This window comes from Schistocerca serialis, chromosome 9 (assembly GCF_023864345.2).
Source record: "Schistocerca serialis cubense isolate TAMUIC-IGC-003099 chromosome 9, iqSchSeri2.2, whole genome shotgun sequence".
Classification (NCBI taxonomy): domain Eukaryota; kingdom Metazoa; phylum Arthropoda; class Insecta; order Orthoptera; family Acrididae; genus Schistocerca; species Schistocerca serialis.
Genome location: NC_064646.1, coordinates 53722143 through 53741402, shown reverse-complemented (window position 1 = coordinate 53741402; position 19260 = coordinate 53722143). Strand labels below are relative to the sequence as shown.

The following is a 19260-nucleotide window of genomic DNA, read 5'->3' as shown; positions in this document are numbered from 1 at the left end:
TCGGGCATAGGTTACCCTAGAAATAGTAATTTCGAGCCACAAACAAAATTTCAATTTTAATAAAGATAAAACACTGATAAATTTTGGCTTCTATATTGACTTTAACTTTTGCTGGTCAAATCAATTTAGAACACTTCAGAATTCAAATGAATAAAAAAGGGGGGGGGGGGACCCTGAAACTTATGATCACTGTATAAAAAAAATTTAATTACTGAAATCATTGTGTGCTCAAAGTTTCCACTATATGAGTTACTACTCTTTTTATCTTATTTCCTGCTCATTTAAATACCATTATATCTGTCTCGAAATAATTAAACTTCATCACTAAACCAATTTCAAAATTATCTTCCAACTTTGTCAGACCTTTGTTATTCGTCTATTAGTTCATTAACAACAAAGTTCTTTAAACATCATTCTAACATAGCTAGGTCTGCAGGTAATTATTATTAACATAAACTTTAATTCTTCATTTCGGGACACTCGGATTGCATAACATTTGGAAAGGACCCTGGCTAGGTTAGTTGTGAGGATAATTAAATGATAGGACAGTTCTGGTAAAATTTAAGTTGTTATTGAACAGTATGGAACAAAAGTAACACTGGTCCACACGAATACAGTACTAAAAGTTTCAACCTGTTCGTATCGATGCGGCGGTTGGTGGGCGGCGAGATGGCGAGGCACAGAGCACGCATACAACCACAGCAATGGCTCTTGATGTATCGGCACTTCACTTCTTCATAGCGTCGCAATACTTTTCCATTTAGTGCCTATTGAATTTTGCCATGCTGTATAGGCGTCGGAACGGCACATCCGAGGCTCAATGAAACCACGTCTTCCAGGAGAGCCTCCTCGATCCAGAACGTGTTGCTCAGACCAATTCCCACCTCCGACTACAACTGCTGAGCCCGTTATGCCGTGCAGCGCCCGTGTGCATTTTCCCGCGCTCGCCTGCCATCCACCTTTTACCGCTCCCTTACAGACAGGGTATTCACCAGAGGTTTTGCATTCTACATATCCTAATACATTGCCTACGTATGGACCAGACGCACAATTACAACTTTAACATCTTACAACAGTTTCAACATTTGTTACTCTCCAATTCTATTACAATATTGCTTGAAATTTGATATAAACATTAATATTCACATTGAAAATTGTTTACAGTTTCTTTAACATAATGGCATGAAACAAAAAAAAAAAATGAAATCGGAACATCGATTACACTAGTTTATCGAAAAATCAAAAAGAAAATATTATTTGTACAATAGTATAGCGTTGTTGTTGTTACAGTATAGCCGCATCGGAGTCGCGCTATGTTGCATATACGCTGCAGAAACGCCTTCAAGCAGCAAATTTTTGATTGGTCCTTGTACTAGGCTCTCCAGCACTGTCCAAAAGTGTTAGCTGCCGTGCATTCTACTGTACATATGCTTCCTGGTGGTTCTATAAACGTTTATTATTTTTTACGAATTTTAATTTACGAATTAATGATTCGATATTAATCAGCTATGTGCTACCGTAGGTAGCGCTCATATGTGGCACACCGCTCCTAGCACACGTCCACGGCGGCGCTCGACACCTGAAGATGGGCTTATAAGAGCCTGAAACCGGTCGTGTGTTAGTAAAAGAACTTTTCAACAGAAGCCGTATTTTCAGCCCCTGGTGTAATGCTCAGTTGTGGATGTTCCTCCAACAGGATTGTTCGCAGTAGTTGGCCTCAAATCGGCGAGGCAGACGAGTCCACTTCTTCTTGCAGAGCTGCGACGTAGAACCAACACCGTGGAGGAAGCTATCAAGTTCGACGAATATGTCCGTCAACCTGTTTTGTTGTTACAACGTGTGGTGCAGTACATGTTTGTGGAATTGTACGACGATATTTCAAGCACCGGTTTCACACATTCATTACTGTCGTGATAGCAAGCCCTTTACCTGTTGAGACATTACTTCATGATACATCTACATCTACATTTATATCTGCATGATTACTCTGCAATTAACATTTAAGTGCTTGGCAGAGGGTTCATCGAACCACAATCATACTATCTCTCTACCATTCCACTCCCGAACAGCGCGCAGGAAATCGAACACCTAAACCTTTCTGTTCGAGCTCTGATTTCTCTTATTTTATTTTGATGATCATTCCTACCTATGTAGCTTGGGCTCAACAAAATAGTTTCGCATTCAAAAGAGAAAGTTGGTGACTGAAATTTCGTAAATAGATCTCGCCGCGACGAAAAACGCCTTTGCTTTAATAACTTCCATCCCAACTCGCGTATCATATCTGCCACACTCTCTCTCCTATTACGTGATAATACAAAACGAGCTGCCCTTTTTTGCACCCTTTCGATGTCCTCCGTCAATCCCACCTGGTAAGGATTCCACACCGCGCAGCAATATTCTAACAGAGGACGAACAAGTGTAGTGTAAGCTGAGGACGAACAAGTGTAGTGTAAGCTGTCTCTTTAGTGGACTTGTTGCATTTTCTAAGTGTCCTGCCAATGAAACGCAACCTTTGGCCCACAATATTATCTATGTGGTTTTTCCAACTGAAGTTGTTCGTAATTTTTACACCCAGGTACTTAGTTGAATGGACAGCCCTGAGTATTGTACCATTTATCGAGTAATCGAACTGCAACGGATTTCTTTTGGAACTCATGTGGATCACCTCGCACTTTTCGTTATTTAGCGTCAACTGCAATCTGCCACACCATACAGCAATCTTTTCTAAATAGCTTTGCAACTGATACCGGTCTTCGCATGACCTTACTAGACGGTAGATTACAGCATCATCTGCGAACAACCTAAGAGAACTGCTCAGATTGTCACCCAGGTCATTTATATAGATCAGGAACAGCAGAGGTCCCAGGACGCTTCCCTGGGGAACACCTGATATCACTTCAGTTTTACTCGACGATTTGCCGTCTATTACTACGAAATGCGACCTTCCTGACAGAAAATCACGAATCCAGTCGCACAATTGAGACGATACCCCATAGGCCCGCAGCTTGATTAGAAGTCGCTTGTGAGGAACGGTGTCAAAAGCTTTCCGGAAATCTAGACATACGGAATCAACTTGAGATCCCCTGTCGATAGCGATAAATATGCTCGAAATTACTCACGAGATAACGGCTTTTGCTTCACCTCTTCGCCTTCACACTGCTGTTGATCAAGTTTTTAGCGACAGTGACTTATCCGGACACACAACAGAGGACGGTATTGAGCCTCTGTGTACGAGACGTGCCTTGTTGTCGTTATAGTTATTCTGTCCCGCGCCTTTCGCATACGCTAATGTAGGAACAGAGCGGTGCGGCGGCTACAGCCGTGTGTCCGTGGGCAGGTGCTGCTGCTGGAGGCGGGCGTCGAGGAGCCGGAGGTGGCGGAGGTGCCGGCGATGGCGCCGCTGCTGCAGAACAGCAACCTGGACTGGCGCTACCGCACGCAGCCGGACGGGCGCGCGTGCAAGGCGCGCCGCGGCCGCTCCTGCGGCTGGGCGCGCGGCAAGGTCATGGGCGGCTCCTCCGCCATCAACTACATGATCTACGCGCGCGGACACCCCAGGGACTACGACGAGTGGGAGCAGAAGGGCAACGACGGCTGGGGCTACCAGAGCGTGAGTACCGACTTCCCTGCCACGTCACATCACTCTCTGCAACACCTGGTCACTAGAAAGAGAGCACCTTGTCCGTAAAGAACGCTACAGGTGCGACTCCTCAAGTGCTATTGCAATTGGAGGAAGGATCCCCACTTGTTCGTCTGCACGCACAATGGATGAGCCTAGGATAAGCATGTCCGATGATCCTCAATATTTATAAAATATCGATACTGGGACTTTGCGCATCGGTTTCAATATCGACCGTGAAACCCTTTAACATCGACGTTTAAGGCAGAATACCCTCTTCGTATGTTGGCCAAAAGCCTACAGGCTGTTTGCCACCACTGTCAATAACTTTTTCGCTATTTAAACGAATAGTTTTCGGAACACAGCTTCATTCTAGAAACATCCCCCAGGCTGTGGCTAAGCCATGTCTCCGCAATATCCTTTCTTCAAGGAATGCTAGTTCTGCAAGGTTCGCAGGAGAGTTTCTGTAAAGTTTGGAAGGTAGGAGACGAGGTACTGGCGGAATTAAAGCTGTGAGGACGGGGCGTGAATCGTGCTTGGGTAGCTCAGTCGGTAGAGCACTTGCCCGCAAAAGGCAAAGGTCCCGAGTTCGAGTCTCGGTCCGGCACACAGCTTTAATCTGCCCGGAAATTTCACAACTTCGCCAACTCACAACCAGGCTCCTGCCTTCAACCTAGGCGTCGAGTCTCGTAATGCATACACACAGACTGAAGCCACGAATGAAAATTTGTACTGTGGCCAGAATTCCAACCCGAGCGTCGTGCTCACTAGGCAGACGCGCTGACCCCTGCGCCACCCTGGGGCAGTGGAGTGGCTCTGCACAGCTGCACAGGCTACGCTAGCACTCCTCTCTCCTCAGTCCAGATTCTCATTCACCTCTGAACCCACTTGGTATTCCACTAAAAACGAACAGCATTGCGGAGGCTCTTCAGCTGCACTGGTATACATTTCAGCATCAAATCTCTATGGAGACATATAGCTTTATTGGATTAAAGCAACTATGCCTGGGTTTCAGGCAGGATCCCCTGTTTCGTTCGATTCTGAAGTGCTACTCCAACACACCTGGGTAGCATATCCAATACTGTCCAAGTTTAGGGGAATACCGGATGGGTTGATCTGTGAATGGAAATTTGGACTGAGGAGGGAGGCATGCCAGGATAGTCTGTGCAGCTGTGAAAAGCCAATGTACTTGGGTGGTGTTGTGTACATAGTTCCGCGTAGTCAGCGCGTACACAACTTTCCCACTAGAGCGCGCCCCACTAAGCACAACAGCGCAGGCGCAGTGCTTGTCCGTCTCCGCACTACGAGATGGCGCTGCCATAGAGACGGACCAAATTCTGCTTCCGCCGATCCGCGCATTAATATGTAACGCAGCCAATGAGGTTTCTGCTAATGTAGATCCTTTTCTCCTTGCGGATCACACTCGCGCAGTGATACATGAACACGCGAGGTATTATAACGAGTGTACAGACCTCCGATTAGTCAGTCTGCATGAGTCGGCATCAGTCTGTATCAGTCTGCATTTGTCTGTACCAGTCGGTACGAGTTCTACAATTGTCTGTACCAGACTATAGTCAAGTTTCAGTCTGCGCCTAATAAGATTGCCATATTCCTGTAGGTAGCCATGAAGTTAAACTTTTGTCAAGTATCAGAGATATATGTGAGAATAAGATTAACGTACCAATACCAAAGGAACTTCAGAGTGTCAATTGTAAATAGCATCCAGAACCAAGTTAAGTAATTTTTATGCTTGTTATTATTTTAATAAATGTGTGTGAAAATTAATCAAGTTCTGTTTAAAGGTGGTCACCGTCAATCTGCTACTTTAAGCGTGCAAGTGGCATTTCTATCGTCTGACCTAATGGCAGAAGATAAACACGTCACAATAAGACCACGAGACATATTGCTGACACTCGCCTTCTTCGTTAGAGTGACAAGTCAAATAATCTGATGGTGTGTGTACCGAAGGTCTTACAGTACGCACACCACAGGTCGCGTGGCGGTTAGCGCATCTCCCTAGTGAGCAGGAGACCTGGGTTCAATTCCGAGCCTCGGGACAAATTTTCGTTCGTCTTTTCAGTCTGCATATACATATCATAGATATTTGAGACTTTAAAAGGTTTTTAGAGCCATATACTTTCACTTTATGCCTCATAACATGACTGTAGTAGTTAAAGGGGTGCAAATAGCACGCGTATGAAGAAGTCGTATATCTTCTTTTGCCCATATGCCAAATTTCGTGGCAAAGAGATCTGTTGAAACGACAAACTGCCTAAACTGATTACTGGAGCGGAGAATTTTGTGAAATAGGCTAAAAAACTGTAATATCAAATGACGAGGTAAAAAAATAACCAGAACTCAAACTGATTCAAAAAGTATTCAGTAACAGAATTCAACTTTCACTTCTAGAGCAGCGTCCGGTGACTAATATCATTAAAAGCCATGATAGTACACCATCTACACTAATCGTCTCAGATCTGAGAGATAGTGATGTACTGGGGCCTACAAAGGTGTCCCAGAAAGAACGGTCAACATTCAGAGATATGACAGGAACGTTCATTCCGATGAAAACAGTTCAATAAACATGGTTTCTGAAACCCATAATCGTTCCTGTCATATCCCCGAATACTGACCACTTTTTCTGAGACACTCTAGAGAAGTGTCTACTCGTGAAATTTACAGAGAAAAAGTAAGTTGAAGCAGTAAAGTAATGCCAGTAACTAGTACGTTGAATATCAAAACATCTGGCATGCAACCAATACAGGCTACTGAAGAGGAATTGCACAACAGAAGTAAAAAATGTGCTTACTACTAGCTGATCACCTTAAGATATTAGCCATATCAACGATGCTCGATACCAGATTCCTGAACATAAGCTTTCAAGATGTTTTGGCCTGTTCGAAGGCGATCAAAACAATCAAGCATTTCCTTGCAGCTGTTGAAATGGCTATCAGTGTAGATGAGCTACATTTTTTGCATTGCAGGAAAAGAGAGATACAAAATTTGATTTATGGGGTGAACGTTATAAAGTAGAAAAAGAACGGAATACCTTTTAAACAGGAGCACAAAAGGACCTACCATCACAATTCAGTTATTACCAGAAAGATAGTCTTCCAGATGATGAAATCATATCACTGCTAGTAACTATTCAAAAGTAAAAAAACTGCACAGAAATATTCGAGCTGTTTAGCTCTCTCTGTCAACAAGGCAACAGACCGAAGGGGAAGCTTCATTAAATATGAACACTGAATAAATACCAAAACCTCGAGTAACGTGTTGTCATGGATGAGCTCAAGTAAACATCGCAATTTACAACAAAACCACAAATGCGAAATATCTCCATTGTTGGTACACATAACTTGAATGTATTCTTGATGAAATATCAGTCTGTGTCTGCAGACATAGAGCTATTGCTGGATCTACTAAAATCAACCTGTATATGCTGCCACTATCTGTACATTAGCTGGATTTTTGAGTGGTTATAGATTGTCATATTGCTTACGATTTTGTATAAACGAAAATTGGGTAAAGAATTATGAAGAATGTTTATAAAATGGTTTTAGAAATTTTCTAAAATGATATAAAAACGTTTAAGTAAAAATTACGTTTTATGAATGTAGCATACAGCTTTACAGACAGTTTTTTTGAAAATATATGTTATGATTATAAGGTTGGCGTTAAGATGATGTGAGATGACAGTATCGATTTGTTCTACCACTGCGCCATGTGATGTACTTACACATCACTAAGGATGTTCACGCTGGGATCTGCCAGTTGGGAAGTGGTGATGAATGTGAGCACTTGTAATCGGTGCAATAATGTGTGTGTACGTAGCTGTTATTTTAAAACTGACATGGCTACTTTCAGAGTAGCTCACTATACCAACACGGACATCCATTGTATAGCATCACTTATAGTGCAGACGGAGGAGATAATGTAATGATGCTATTTCATGTACTGTAAATTTTTGACATAATTATGCGTGGTGCTGTCCTAGCATCCCGTATCCTAGCATTTTCGGCCACAGCTTTTGCAGATCCGAAGATGGCAACAGACAAATGCCAAAACCGGTCATCTATATGTATAAATGATTTTTGCGATCTTGGCAGTTGAGAATTTATTCAGTTTTTATAATACTACAGATCGACGCCACGCTGACGCCATCAGAGGTGTATATCATTAAAATGGCTTTTAGCCGCTTTAAATGAAGTGTTGTGACATTTGTAATGATAATTGTTGTTGTATTTATAGATTAATAAAAAAGATGTCAGATGTATTTGTATGTTGCTTCAAACGCTATTCCAGAAATTCATCATTTAAATCGATATTTTATGGTCGATTATTATCAGCCATCGATGATCAGACGTTGACGAAGAAATCAAAATCAGCATCGATGATATGCTAACATCGCACATCCCTAGGGTGGGCACTAACTAAGGACCAATAGGATACAGAGTTTGCAGATTGAGGGAGAGGTAACGGAAGACTAAGAATTATTCTGAAATGCTTTTTGGGAGAATATTGATTGTCTCGTGTGTGTGGCTTTAGTCTGGGAAAATAAAAGTTGCTTCGGGCGTCCGAAGTTGATTTAATATAATTTGACTGACAGGATGAAGTATTTGAGTTGGCTAATCAAACGAAAGGGCATACTCAGGACAAGTTTTTCAGAATGTCAGAGAACACTGGAGAGCAGACAGGAATCTGCTGCTACAGCTGGTGTGGTGCACTGCACAGTCTGCTGGAAAGTTGCTCAGCATTTTGGTTGTGAGCATAAGCAGTCACAGTCACCGCCGTCAGATGTCAGGTCCAGCTAGGTCCTGCCACAGCTTTCATGTAAACACTGTCTGCCACCTAGGTGTGCAGCGTCACACATGCAGAGTGAAAACTGTAAGTCACTTGAAGCCGCACACCTCTTGGTAATGAAACACGATAATGTACCTCTACAAAAGTCCACCTCCTACATTCCAATTTTCTTGAGAGTAATGAATAATGCTAAGGTCATCATTAAAAGCATGGAGATTTTAATAATTTATTTTCATTCTTAAAGTGTAACGAAAATCTGATAGATATTTCGGTTCACTTCAAATACTTACTAAGTAATTTTGTAAAGGCTAATTTCCATTAATTTGGCTGCGACCAAAATAGACAAATTTTGTGGAAATTAAAATAATTATCATGCGCTTCAATCACATAGCTGCAGGTGCCGCACGTATTTCTTTATTTACACTGACTGCAAATGGCACACATTTTTCCCATTGTCACATCAATCAATAAATCGAAAAGGTTTTGCACCACCTGTGTATCTACAGATGTCTGGGCTTAGATTTTACAGGAGCATATAATGCTAACGATAGCCCACTAAACTATAAATTAACAACTTTACTGTCAGTTAAAAGAAAGCAAATCCAAAACGCAGGCAGTCTGTTCGAAACTACACATCTCTGAAATGGAAACCTGATGCTTGGTAAATAGTTGCTAGGTTGGCAGGTTGACTGGAGGGCGGGGGGGGGGGGGGGGGGAGGGGCGGACAAAGAGCGAGGTCATTGGTCCCACAATCAAAGGTGACAGAAGCTGAGGGAGGAACAACGCAAACAGCACAGTGCAGTCGATGAGAAAGGAGAATGGGCAAACAGATAGGAAAAAGGAGTGTCGGTGCGGCAGGAAGAGTAAACAATACAGGGGGGGGGGGGGGGGGGTGAGAGCAAGGGGCGCCCCCAAACGCCTGCACTCATCCTCACCATGATACCATGTTATCAGACTCTAGAAAAGGAGAAACAAAAGACCAAACAAAACATAGGGAAAAGGGAGGCAAACCTGGCTGTTGTGGAGGCAAGGTCAAAGGTCTTCCAAACCAATGCCAACGATAATCGAGGGACTCCAGTTCCAGAGGGAAATTTGGGTACTTAAATCTGAAAAAAACACTCTCGAAGGAAACTGAGAATGGGTGTAACCATGCAAGGTTCATCCACAAATACCCAGGAAAGAAAGAAAGATGGGAGAGCGTAATTAGTGTGAAGTGCCAAAAGGCGGGGTAGTCCAACAGAATATGGATCACTGTGAGGGGACCCTGTGAATACAAAGTGGGGAGGGGGAGACCATTCTGGAGCAAAGAACCATGGGTGAACCTCATATCGCCAACACAAAGATGGCTGTGGATAGTAGATATCCCACAATAGAGGTATTGGGAAGAACATCAAATGGTGGGAGTTCCCTTACAGCCCATGAGTGAACAAACTGAGCAAAAAGGAATCTGACGTGAAGATGGAAATGTGCCCCAGAGGAATCATGGTAGGTGGTTCCCCTCCCCCCCCCCCCTTGCCCAGGATACCAACATGGCTGGGAAACCAAATGAAATCATTCGGATGAGCAGGATGGACAAAACTGGTTAGAAGGTCATGAATGGTACAGAAAAAATGGTGGTGGGAAAAAAACTGAGCAATAGCATGAAAGCCACTCATCAAATCCATACACAACAAAACTCGAGTGAGAGAGCACTGTTTAGTAAGGCAGAGGGCCCAGTAGGTGGCTATCAATTCTGCAGTAAACATCCCACCTGTGGCAGGCAAGATATGGTATTCTGTGCCACCAGAAGATGTTACGGCATACCCCATGTGATTGGCAGATTCAGCATACGGAAATTCCTGCAAAAGTGGGCAGGAGCAATGAAGGCTTTCTGACACCAGAAGAGATCCATCCAAATCTGGGGCCAACGAACTAACCAATGGGGGGAGGGGTGTTTGGGAGAACAGGCCAAACAGGGAAGATGAAATCATGGCAGAGAGAAGTGAGGTTGGGCCCAATCAGTAAACCCACCTTAGTGGGGCAGTAGGTGGTTGACGTCCCAAAGCAGCAAAAAGATCGGAATAAAGAGCAGATAGCGATGGCATAGGAAACCAGGAGCTACTACCACTGAACTGAAAGTGGGACAGAGGTCCCAGTATCAAGAAGTAGACTATTGACAGGAGTCGTGTTAAAGGAACCAGTAGCCAAAGATATGACGATGGTGAACAGGATCCAAGAGGAGCAGTGTGGAAAGGGCAGCTGAGCGATAAATTTGATGATAAGCATAGTCCAGACGAGATACAACTATGGTCCAATAAATGCAGAAAAGAGTAGAATGATCTTTGCCCTAACAGGTGTGGGCAAGAAATCTAAGGACATTGAGTTTATGGAGACTGCCAATCTTCAGATGGCAGATATGGGCCAACCAAGTAAGCCTGTTGTCAAAAAGAAATGGAAGACCAGGGCAGAGCTCCAGATCAGGATAGACCACAATATGACGACAGAAATGCACCACACGTGATTTATAGGGGACTGAAAATCGTGTGAGAGTAACCACATGGATGGCACCATGGAGCTGTTGCTCCACAGTGGCCACCGAGAGGGAACTAGTCCAGGTTCAGAAATCATCAACATAGAGAGCACAGGTGAGTGATGGTATGATGGAGGACATGTGTCCATTAATAGCAACACAAAAAAGGAGCACATTTAATACCCAGTCCTGTGGAGCCAATTCTACTGGGTCTGCCGAGAGCTGCAATGTTGCCAACCCAAATTCGGAGTGACTGGTGGGATCGGAACTGGCGAAACGGGGCCTGACTCGTGGGAAGCGGAGAGGACCAGAAGCTCAGCCAGAAGAAGTTCAGCCAGAAGAAGTTCCCATTCATAGAAAGGTTCATTGTAGGTTTCTGCCTGACAAGTGATAAAACATAAGTGGGAGGTTTCAGACTGCTGTTTCTGAAGGAGGAAGGGAACTGAATAAGAGGCTGATACAATGGTAGCGTAAAATGGGTCGCAAGGTGTTCTGCGAGAAGCAATGGATCCATGTAAAGACCACCTGGAAGGCGAAGGCTCGGGATGGAAGACTGCCATTAGCAAACTTGGAGCGTAAGGAGTCTAACCCATATCTGTAATGAAGGACAAAAGAACCTATGAGAGGAGGCCAAGCATTCCTAAAACACTTGCTTACTTTGTTTAATTATGCAATGGGCCTTGGCATGAAGACATTTAAAAGTAATAAGACTGGCGTAGGACAGGTGCCGCTTAAGGCATTGCAAGGGCCGACTGCGAACACAGATGGTGTTGACAATGGCTGTGCTCCACCATGAGACCAAACAGTGGCGAAAGGAGCCCATCAAGCTGGGTACGGCAAATGCCCAAGGCGCGAATAATTATATCGGGCGTCACGGACGACTTCATCAATACAACCTGAAAAGATGGGGTGAACATGACCTGAATGGTATACAGAGGTCAATTTTCGCAATGGGAAGCCCAGTGGGCTAACTTGACCATTAGAAGGCGGGAAAGGAAGAGAGAACCACCAGGAAGTGGTTACTATTGCAGAGGTAGTTGTGCAGCGACCAGTATAATGAAGGGAAAATGGGAGAAGTCAGCGAGAAAATTATGGCAGAGAAAGTTTCATAAATGACACTGAAATGGGTAGGGCAACTATCATTAAGAAAGCACCAAGTCATGGTCTATGAGGAGACCCCGACTAGAAGAAAAAGCACAACCACACTAGGGAGGAGGAAGGAAGGTGGTAGTTGTTGTAGGAGGGAAGTTGGGGTAGCAGGCATAGATGGCCTGTTGGGTGAGAGACAGAAATTGCAAACACTGACTGCAGATTCCAAGTGGACCCAAACAGCAACTGCTTCCAGTTTCGTATGAAGGGATCCATATACTAACAAAGTCAGTTCGGAACAATGTGTAGACCCACTGGAAGCCCTCAAAGGCTGACCCAGTTCCGACAGAAGGTGCAGAACTCTCAAAGGGAAGACAAGTGAACATCAGTAAAATGAGATTCCTGGTGAATGACACACGCTGTAGAGTGAAAGGAAATAAGGTATTGTAGCTCTGGAAACTGATTGTTGTATCCATTACAATTCCACTAAATAAGCACGGAATTAAGATTCAAATAGGAGGTGAACGGCCCAAAATGGGTCACACTGCTGGGACCCATCTGTCACCAATAAGAGCTGGGTGACATCCATACACATGACGTCTGACTCAGGTTGTGAGAGAAAGTCAGCACGTCTGGGGGCAGCAGAGGGGCCTTGTCTTGGGACTTATGTTTCTTCTTCTTCTCCTTTGCAGGTCGACAGGGGCAGGGTCTGGAGAGAACAGGCTTCAGGGAATCTGGAACTGGGAGAGAGTAGCGATCATGGGTCACTGTGGTTCCCACAGCCACTTGCGGCAGGAGGCCTCTGGTCAGGGAGATACCAGGGGGAGGGGTCCTGGGATGGGGCCCCATCACCAGCAGACATCGAAGAATAGGGGGAGGAACACCTGGAGTGGAAGGTGGTGGGAGCCACTGGGGAGGGGGAGAGGAGAGGCGGCGGGACTGGAGCAAGGAGAAGGAAGGAGGAAGGAAAGGACGTAAAAGAGGCAAAGTTAGATGTCATGGACACTGGGGGAAGATGGTCATAATTCTGATAAACCTCAGTGTAGGACAAATAATCAAGGAACGTATACTCCTGTATCTTCCTTTACTTCTTATAAACCGGACACTCTGGTGAGTGTGGAGAATGATGGTAGTGGCAATTGACAAACACGGATGATAGAACACAAGGGCTCCCCACATGGAGTGGGTGTCCATATTCACTGCACACAGGGTGCGCTGTGCAGCAGGAATGCATCTGTCTGAAACGCAAACACCGAAAACACTTCGTGGGTGCTGGGATGTACAGCTTCATTTTACACTGATAATAAATAACCCTGACCTTCTCTGAGAGGATGTACCCGTCAAATGCCGGAATACAGGCGCTTGTATCAATGCAGTTCTGCTTACGGACATCATGTACACGCCAAACAAAATGAATGGCCTGGAGTTTCTCACCAGTTTGAGGAAGAAGTCTCTATGAAAAATGGCTTCCTGAACCATTCAAATACTTGTGGGGTGTAGTGGACACCAGGACGTCGCCGAGACGGTCACAGTCTTGAAATGCAGCAGATTGGATGCCAGAAAAAGTTCTTATCAACAGCGATACTGAGCACATCTTACTCGGAGAGTCCACTTCATCAAACTTGCTTTCAATAGATTCTGGTGATGATGCAAGTATTCACGTCAGTCCTAGTGCAGACCAGGAAGTGGGGAAAGGCTTTCACTGCAAGCCAGTGAGGCTGGCTCTCTTCCTACGGTGTAGTCAGGGAAGGGAAGGCCACAGGGTTATTAGAAGCAGCATTAAAAGATCCATTATCAACTTAAGAGACAGCCAGTATTCCGAAATTTCATGGGTTTCAGGTGGAAAGCGTCCGCCCTGATACTACTCGCTTTGATCAGGGGTTCTCCTCATGGGCACCATCCTGCCACAGCAAGAACAATCTGGCATAGTGGCTGTTGATGGGAATTCTGATGCTCCCGAATGACAAGCAAGCACTCCTAAGAGTATGTAGGGAGGTATCAGCTCGGATACCAGAAGTGTGATCCCTGTGTTTGCGGGAGAAACGGGGTCAACCAAGAGGGTACATAACGCCGTCACCACATGGACTGGCTACCATGCTGGCTAACTATAGACAAAAGACAATGGCGTCAAGAAATGATGGAGGCGGCGGTAAGGTCGACGCCAAAAACGGTACGTTGGTTCACACTACAGAGATAAAATTTTAAAGGGGGATCTCAAATACCAAAAGGGGACGAAAATGCTGGAGGACAGGTGAGAAATAAAAGCAAGAGGAACAAAAATGGGAAGGAATACTAGAAACCAGGAGGATATCCGAGCCGACGAAAGCAGTTACACCGAGAGAGGGGAAGCAGGCGGCACAAGGGTAGGAGCGAGTACAGGGAGCGAGGGCGATGGGGAAGAAAATGCAGCCCTGGAAGGAAGAAAGTGCTTCAATAGCGTGGGCGATGTGTACGCCACGCATAAAATCGCTGAAGAGCTGTGAGCTGCCTGCTTTGTAGATTTCAATATCATGTTGTTCCTGGTCCCAAGGAAGCTCAGACGAGTTCATCCCATGCTGTGGTCACACTGTGGGGTTCTGTAACCGTGTGTAGCTTAGTACGAACCTCTTCTATAAGTTGGTTCCACACACGCAGCATGCGCGTACGAGCTGTAACGCCATGGTATGACAAACCCATTTACCGGTGCCCAATCTTTCTCTCTCGTCCGGACTCAGTCACATGCCTATATTTGCCCTTTGAAGATGACGAAGCATATCGAGACTCGCTTGCACGTTTCCACGTTGTTTGACAGCTCTGAACCCACTGACCTGTCTGGGCATACAATAAAGGGCGCTGCTGGGCCATCTCCCTGTAATCTCAACAGTACACGTCGGGGGCTGCTGACAGTGATCGGTGATTGTCTCGGCTGGCAGGTGCTGCCGTACTTCAAGAAGTCCGAGGACAACGAGGACGAGGAGATCGTGAAGAAGAGCCCGGGCTTCCACGGGCGCGGCGGCTACCAGACGGTGGAGTGGTTCCCGTACCAGGACGAGAACGTGGCGCCGCTGATCGAGGCGTGGCGCGAGCTGGGCTTCCCCGTCACCGACGTGAACGGCGCGCGCCAGCTGGGCGTGGCGCTGCTGCAGGCCACGTCGCGCCACGGCCGCCGCCTCAGTGCCAACGCCGCCTACGTGCGCCCGGTGCGCGCGCGCCGCCCCAACCTCGCCGTGCTGACGCAGGCGCACGTCACCCGCCTGCTGCTCGACCCCGCCACCAAGCGCGCGCTCGGCGTCGAGTTCCTCCTGCAGGGCGCCCACGCGCTCTCCACCGTACTCGCCGACAAGGAGGTCAGTCCGCGGTTAGCTGTAACGTATTGTTGGGTTGGCAGAAGAGCCAACACCGTGTTACGAATGCAGGCCGAAATGCACGCGTTTTAGCTCAAGCAGGCTGGCGTGAGAAAAATGGCTCTGAGCACTATGGGACTCAACTGCTGTGGTCATCAGTCCCCTAGAACTTAGAACTACTTAAACCTAACTAACCTAAGGACATCACTCACATCCATGCCCGAGGCAGGATTCGAACCTGCGACCGTAGCGGTCACGCGGTTCCAGACTGTAGCGCCTAGAACCGCACGGCCACTCCGGCCGGCCGCTGGCGTGAGAAGGGAAGGACTCTACTGACGTGAGGTCTGGAACATGACAAGGAATTAGAATTCAGAAAGCGGACGTAGCTAGTTTGATACTCAACTTTAATCCATTAATGATGGACGTCGCTCTTGACGGCACATGATTCACAATATTATCTATTCAGAATAGTAACTGAATATGGCGCCTTGCTAGGTCGTAGCAAATGACGTAGCTGAAGGCTATGCTAAACTGTCGTCTCGGCAAATGAGAGCGTATGTAGTCAGTGAACCATCGCTAGCAAAGTCGACTGTACAACTGGGGCGAGTGCTAGGGAGTCTCTCTAGACTAGACCTGCCGTGTGGCGGGCGACACGCGGGTCCGACGTATACTAACGGACCGCGGCCGATTTAAAGGCTACCACCTAGCAAGTGTGGTGTCTGGCGGTGACACCATACATATACTGTCGACAAACCCGTAGCCCTCAACGGCTACCTGGGCTTTCATTCCAGGAGCAAGAATCGAATGTTCATTATAGTTAAGCTGAGTGTTGTTGTTATTTCGGTCTTCAGTTCCAGGACTGGTTTGAGGCAGCTCTCCACGCTGGTCCATCCAGTACGAGCATCCTTATCTCTGTATAAACAATGGATCCTAGCCCCACTTTGTAAGGTGTCCGTAGGCCTTTACTATAACTTTGCACTCGGCACAGGTCGATAGGGCGAACAACCGATTTTGACGTGTTGCGAGAGCGAGTGTCGAGATGCATCAGAGTGGTTTGCGGGAATGGTGTGTGTGTGTGTGTGTGTGTGTGTGTGTGTGTGTGTGTGTGTGTGTGTGTGGAGGCCATTATTGGAATACAGGGTTTTTAACCGAGAAGGGTGTCACAATCGCCGTGGTTAGACCCATAAATAATAAATAAATAAATACCGGGAAAGTGATGAAGTATCGTTATAAAAGTGATCAGTGACGTTACTAATGCCGATATTTACTTTCGCGTCTACCGCGCCGGCCTAACCTTGGATTGCAGTGTTGGATGCAGTGATGGATTAGCGTGTGACGATAATGGCAAATGAAGAAAGCCTGTGCAGAGATTAGCCGTAATGAGATATGTATGACGAGCTCAGTGGCTGTCTCCTTTTTGTGTTTTGAGAACAATATAAGTTCGTAATTAGTAGAACTGTGTTGGTGTTCCTTATTACCATACGTTCAGTATTATAGCATTGAACAGGACGAACTGGAAAGTAACAACTTCCGTAGCAGTCGATTCCGATTACCAAGCCCCATTAGGTTCACTGTCATGTTAACAATAAATATTGGGCTGCTATTCGATCAGATCAGGTCGGGATAAAAAACGGAGGCGTTACAACTTCAAACATGTTTATTATAGTGAAGCCTTGGTCTCCCTCCGCAATTATTATTTCATATTGTTAAGTACTGAATGGTTATAATTAAACTTTCCCAATTTAACAGCCAGCCGTGGTGGCCGATCTGTTCTAGGCGCTTCAGTCCGGCACCGCGCGACCGCAGGTTCGAATCCTGCCTCGGGCATGGATGTGTGTGATGTCTTTAGGTTAGTTAGGTTTAAGTAGTTCTGAGTTCTAGGGGACTGATGACATCAGAGCTTAAGTCCCATAGTGCTCAGAGCCATTTTTTTAAAACCTATTTAACAGGTTATAACACGGAAACTAATTACTGTATGAGGACCAAACTTGGTAGCATTAATGTCAAGGACATGGGAAAGAGAAATAATGTAGAATGAATTCAACTGAAACACTTTTAATGTGCTGGTACGGTACATCACACCATTACATAACTGTACCATTACTGCTACAAAAGTGGCTCAGTATGGCGCTTACCATTGTCCACGAGAGTCTGAGAGCGCAGGACTGCACTCTGCACAGCAGAACGAAGCATTGCCGTAGGTACGCCGGCCGCCTCTCTGGTTTTGCTTCGTTTCAGATCAGCACGTGTGTGAATGTTCCCCTGTTAAACCCTGTCCTTCAGGTTGCCTCACGACCAGAAACCACAGGGAGTGAGATCAGGTGATCGTGCCGGCCAAGCATTTGGAAACGATCCGCAGATAATTCGAGCGTTTCCAACGGTATTTCGGAGAAGATGGCGATGTTCACGAGCGGTGTGCGGTGGGGCCTCATCTTGCATGAAAACTGTTCAGTTCGATTTGTCTCTCTCCTGTAGGGCGGGTAAGACACACTGGCGAAGGATATAGCAGTAACGCTGGCCAGTCACACTGCACGTGTTTGGTCCTCAACCTGTTCAAGAAAGAATGGGCCAACGATGAACGTAGCTGTGAAGCCACACCATACGGTGACACGTTCATCACACAGAGGAACTTCATCCTCACTGACTGGTGGTGAAGATTCCCACACTCGGCAATCCTGTGAGTTCATCTCACCTGTCAGAGAAAAATGAGCTTCGTCTGTCCACAGGATGGTCCAGGGCCAGCCCTTGTCAACATCAATCCTTACATGAAAGTAGAGAGCGCATAGGATGGTCCAGGTCCATTCCTTGTTAATTTCAGTCCTAGCATGAAAGTGGAGAGCAAAGTCTACACGTCGTTGTGCATCCTATGGTGCAAGCTGCTGGAGAAATGAATCTCTTACGGATACCATTTGACAATGATTCGAAGCACTTTGCATACTGTGGGCCACGGGATGTTCAACTGTCGTAACACGGCACGCGCACAGCCTGACGACCGGGCATTGCGCGCAGCGTTGTCTGCCACGGCAACAGCGAGTTCACCAGCCACCTGTGTGCAAGCAGCCATCGGCCTCTTCCTGGAGCGACGCCCAGTTCTCCAGTTGATTCGAACTTCATCATGATGCTCCGCACAGCAGGTGGACAGAGAGAGAGGACCCTTCCGTAATCCTTTCAGCCGGCGATATTCTCCAAGTGCAGCTGCAACGTTCTGATAACAGAGCTTCACCAGTAATGCTCTGCTCCTTTTGTCCAAGCTCATGTTGACACGCCAACAAGTGCACTGCGACTGGTCAGGTGTGTGAGGCTGTGGATCACCGTGACTGATCACGGCACCTGGTGGCCATAGTTGGACCTGGACGGTGGCGCTGTGACGCGTGCAAACCCTGCATCCCATATTCTGGGCATTATCGCTACCAAGTTTGGTACTCGTACGGTAATTATTTCCGTGTTAAACGTGTTAAATAGGTAAAGCTTAATTATAACGACTCGGTACATCTCGCCATTACTATACTGATCATTCCTTCATGCATTGCGATGTGTCCGGTCAACCAGCCCCTTCCTTTAGTCAAGCTGTGCCACAATTTTTCTCCCAAATTCGATTTAATACCTCTTCATTAGTTATATAATCCACTCACTTTATCTTCGTCATTGTTAAATAGCGTCGCATATCAAAAGCTTTTGGTCTCCTCTTCTCTGAACTGTTAGCTCAGTAGTCACCAATAACTGTTCACAATGACGAGCTGTACTGAAAAATGATTTAAATAAGGATCGAAGTTTGAAATTAATTCTTGTCGACAATGAAGTCATTAGGAAGTGTCTCAACTCGAAAACAATGAGCAGCGGCCAGCTATTTTTTGTCTTTTCCTAAGCAATCATCCTCGACAAACACACACACACACACACACACACACACACACACA

General features: G+C 46.0%; 1 protein-coding gene across 1 annotated transcript in view; it reads left to right on the top strand.

Annotated features, from left to right (window-relative positions):
- LOC126419357 (glucose dehydrogenase [FAD, quinone]-like) overlaps nt 1-19260 on the top strand; it is a gene marked incomplete at its 5' end in the record, with an annotated part of 55221 nt that overhangs the window by 10827 nt on the left and 25134 nt on the right. Inside the window, 2 exons of the mRNA XM_050086544.1 lie at nt 3338-3610; nt 14933-15346. Of these exons, the coding sequence (XP_049942501.1) occupies nt 3338-3610; nt 14933-15346 (687 nt within the window). The remainder of the gene's footprint in view (nt 1-3337; nt 3611-14932; nt 15347-19260) is intronic.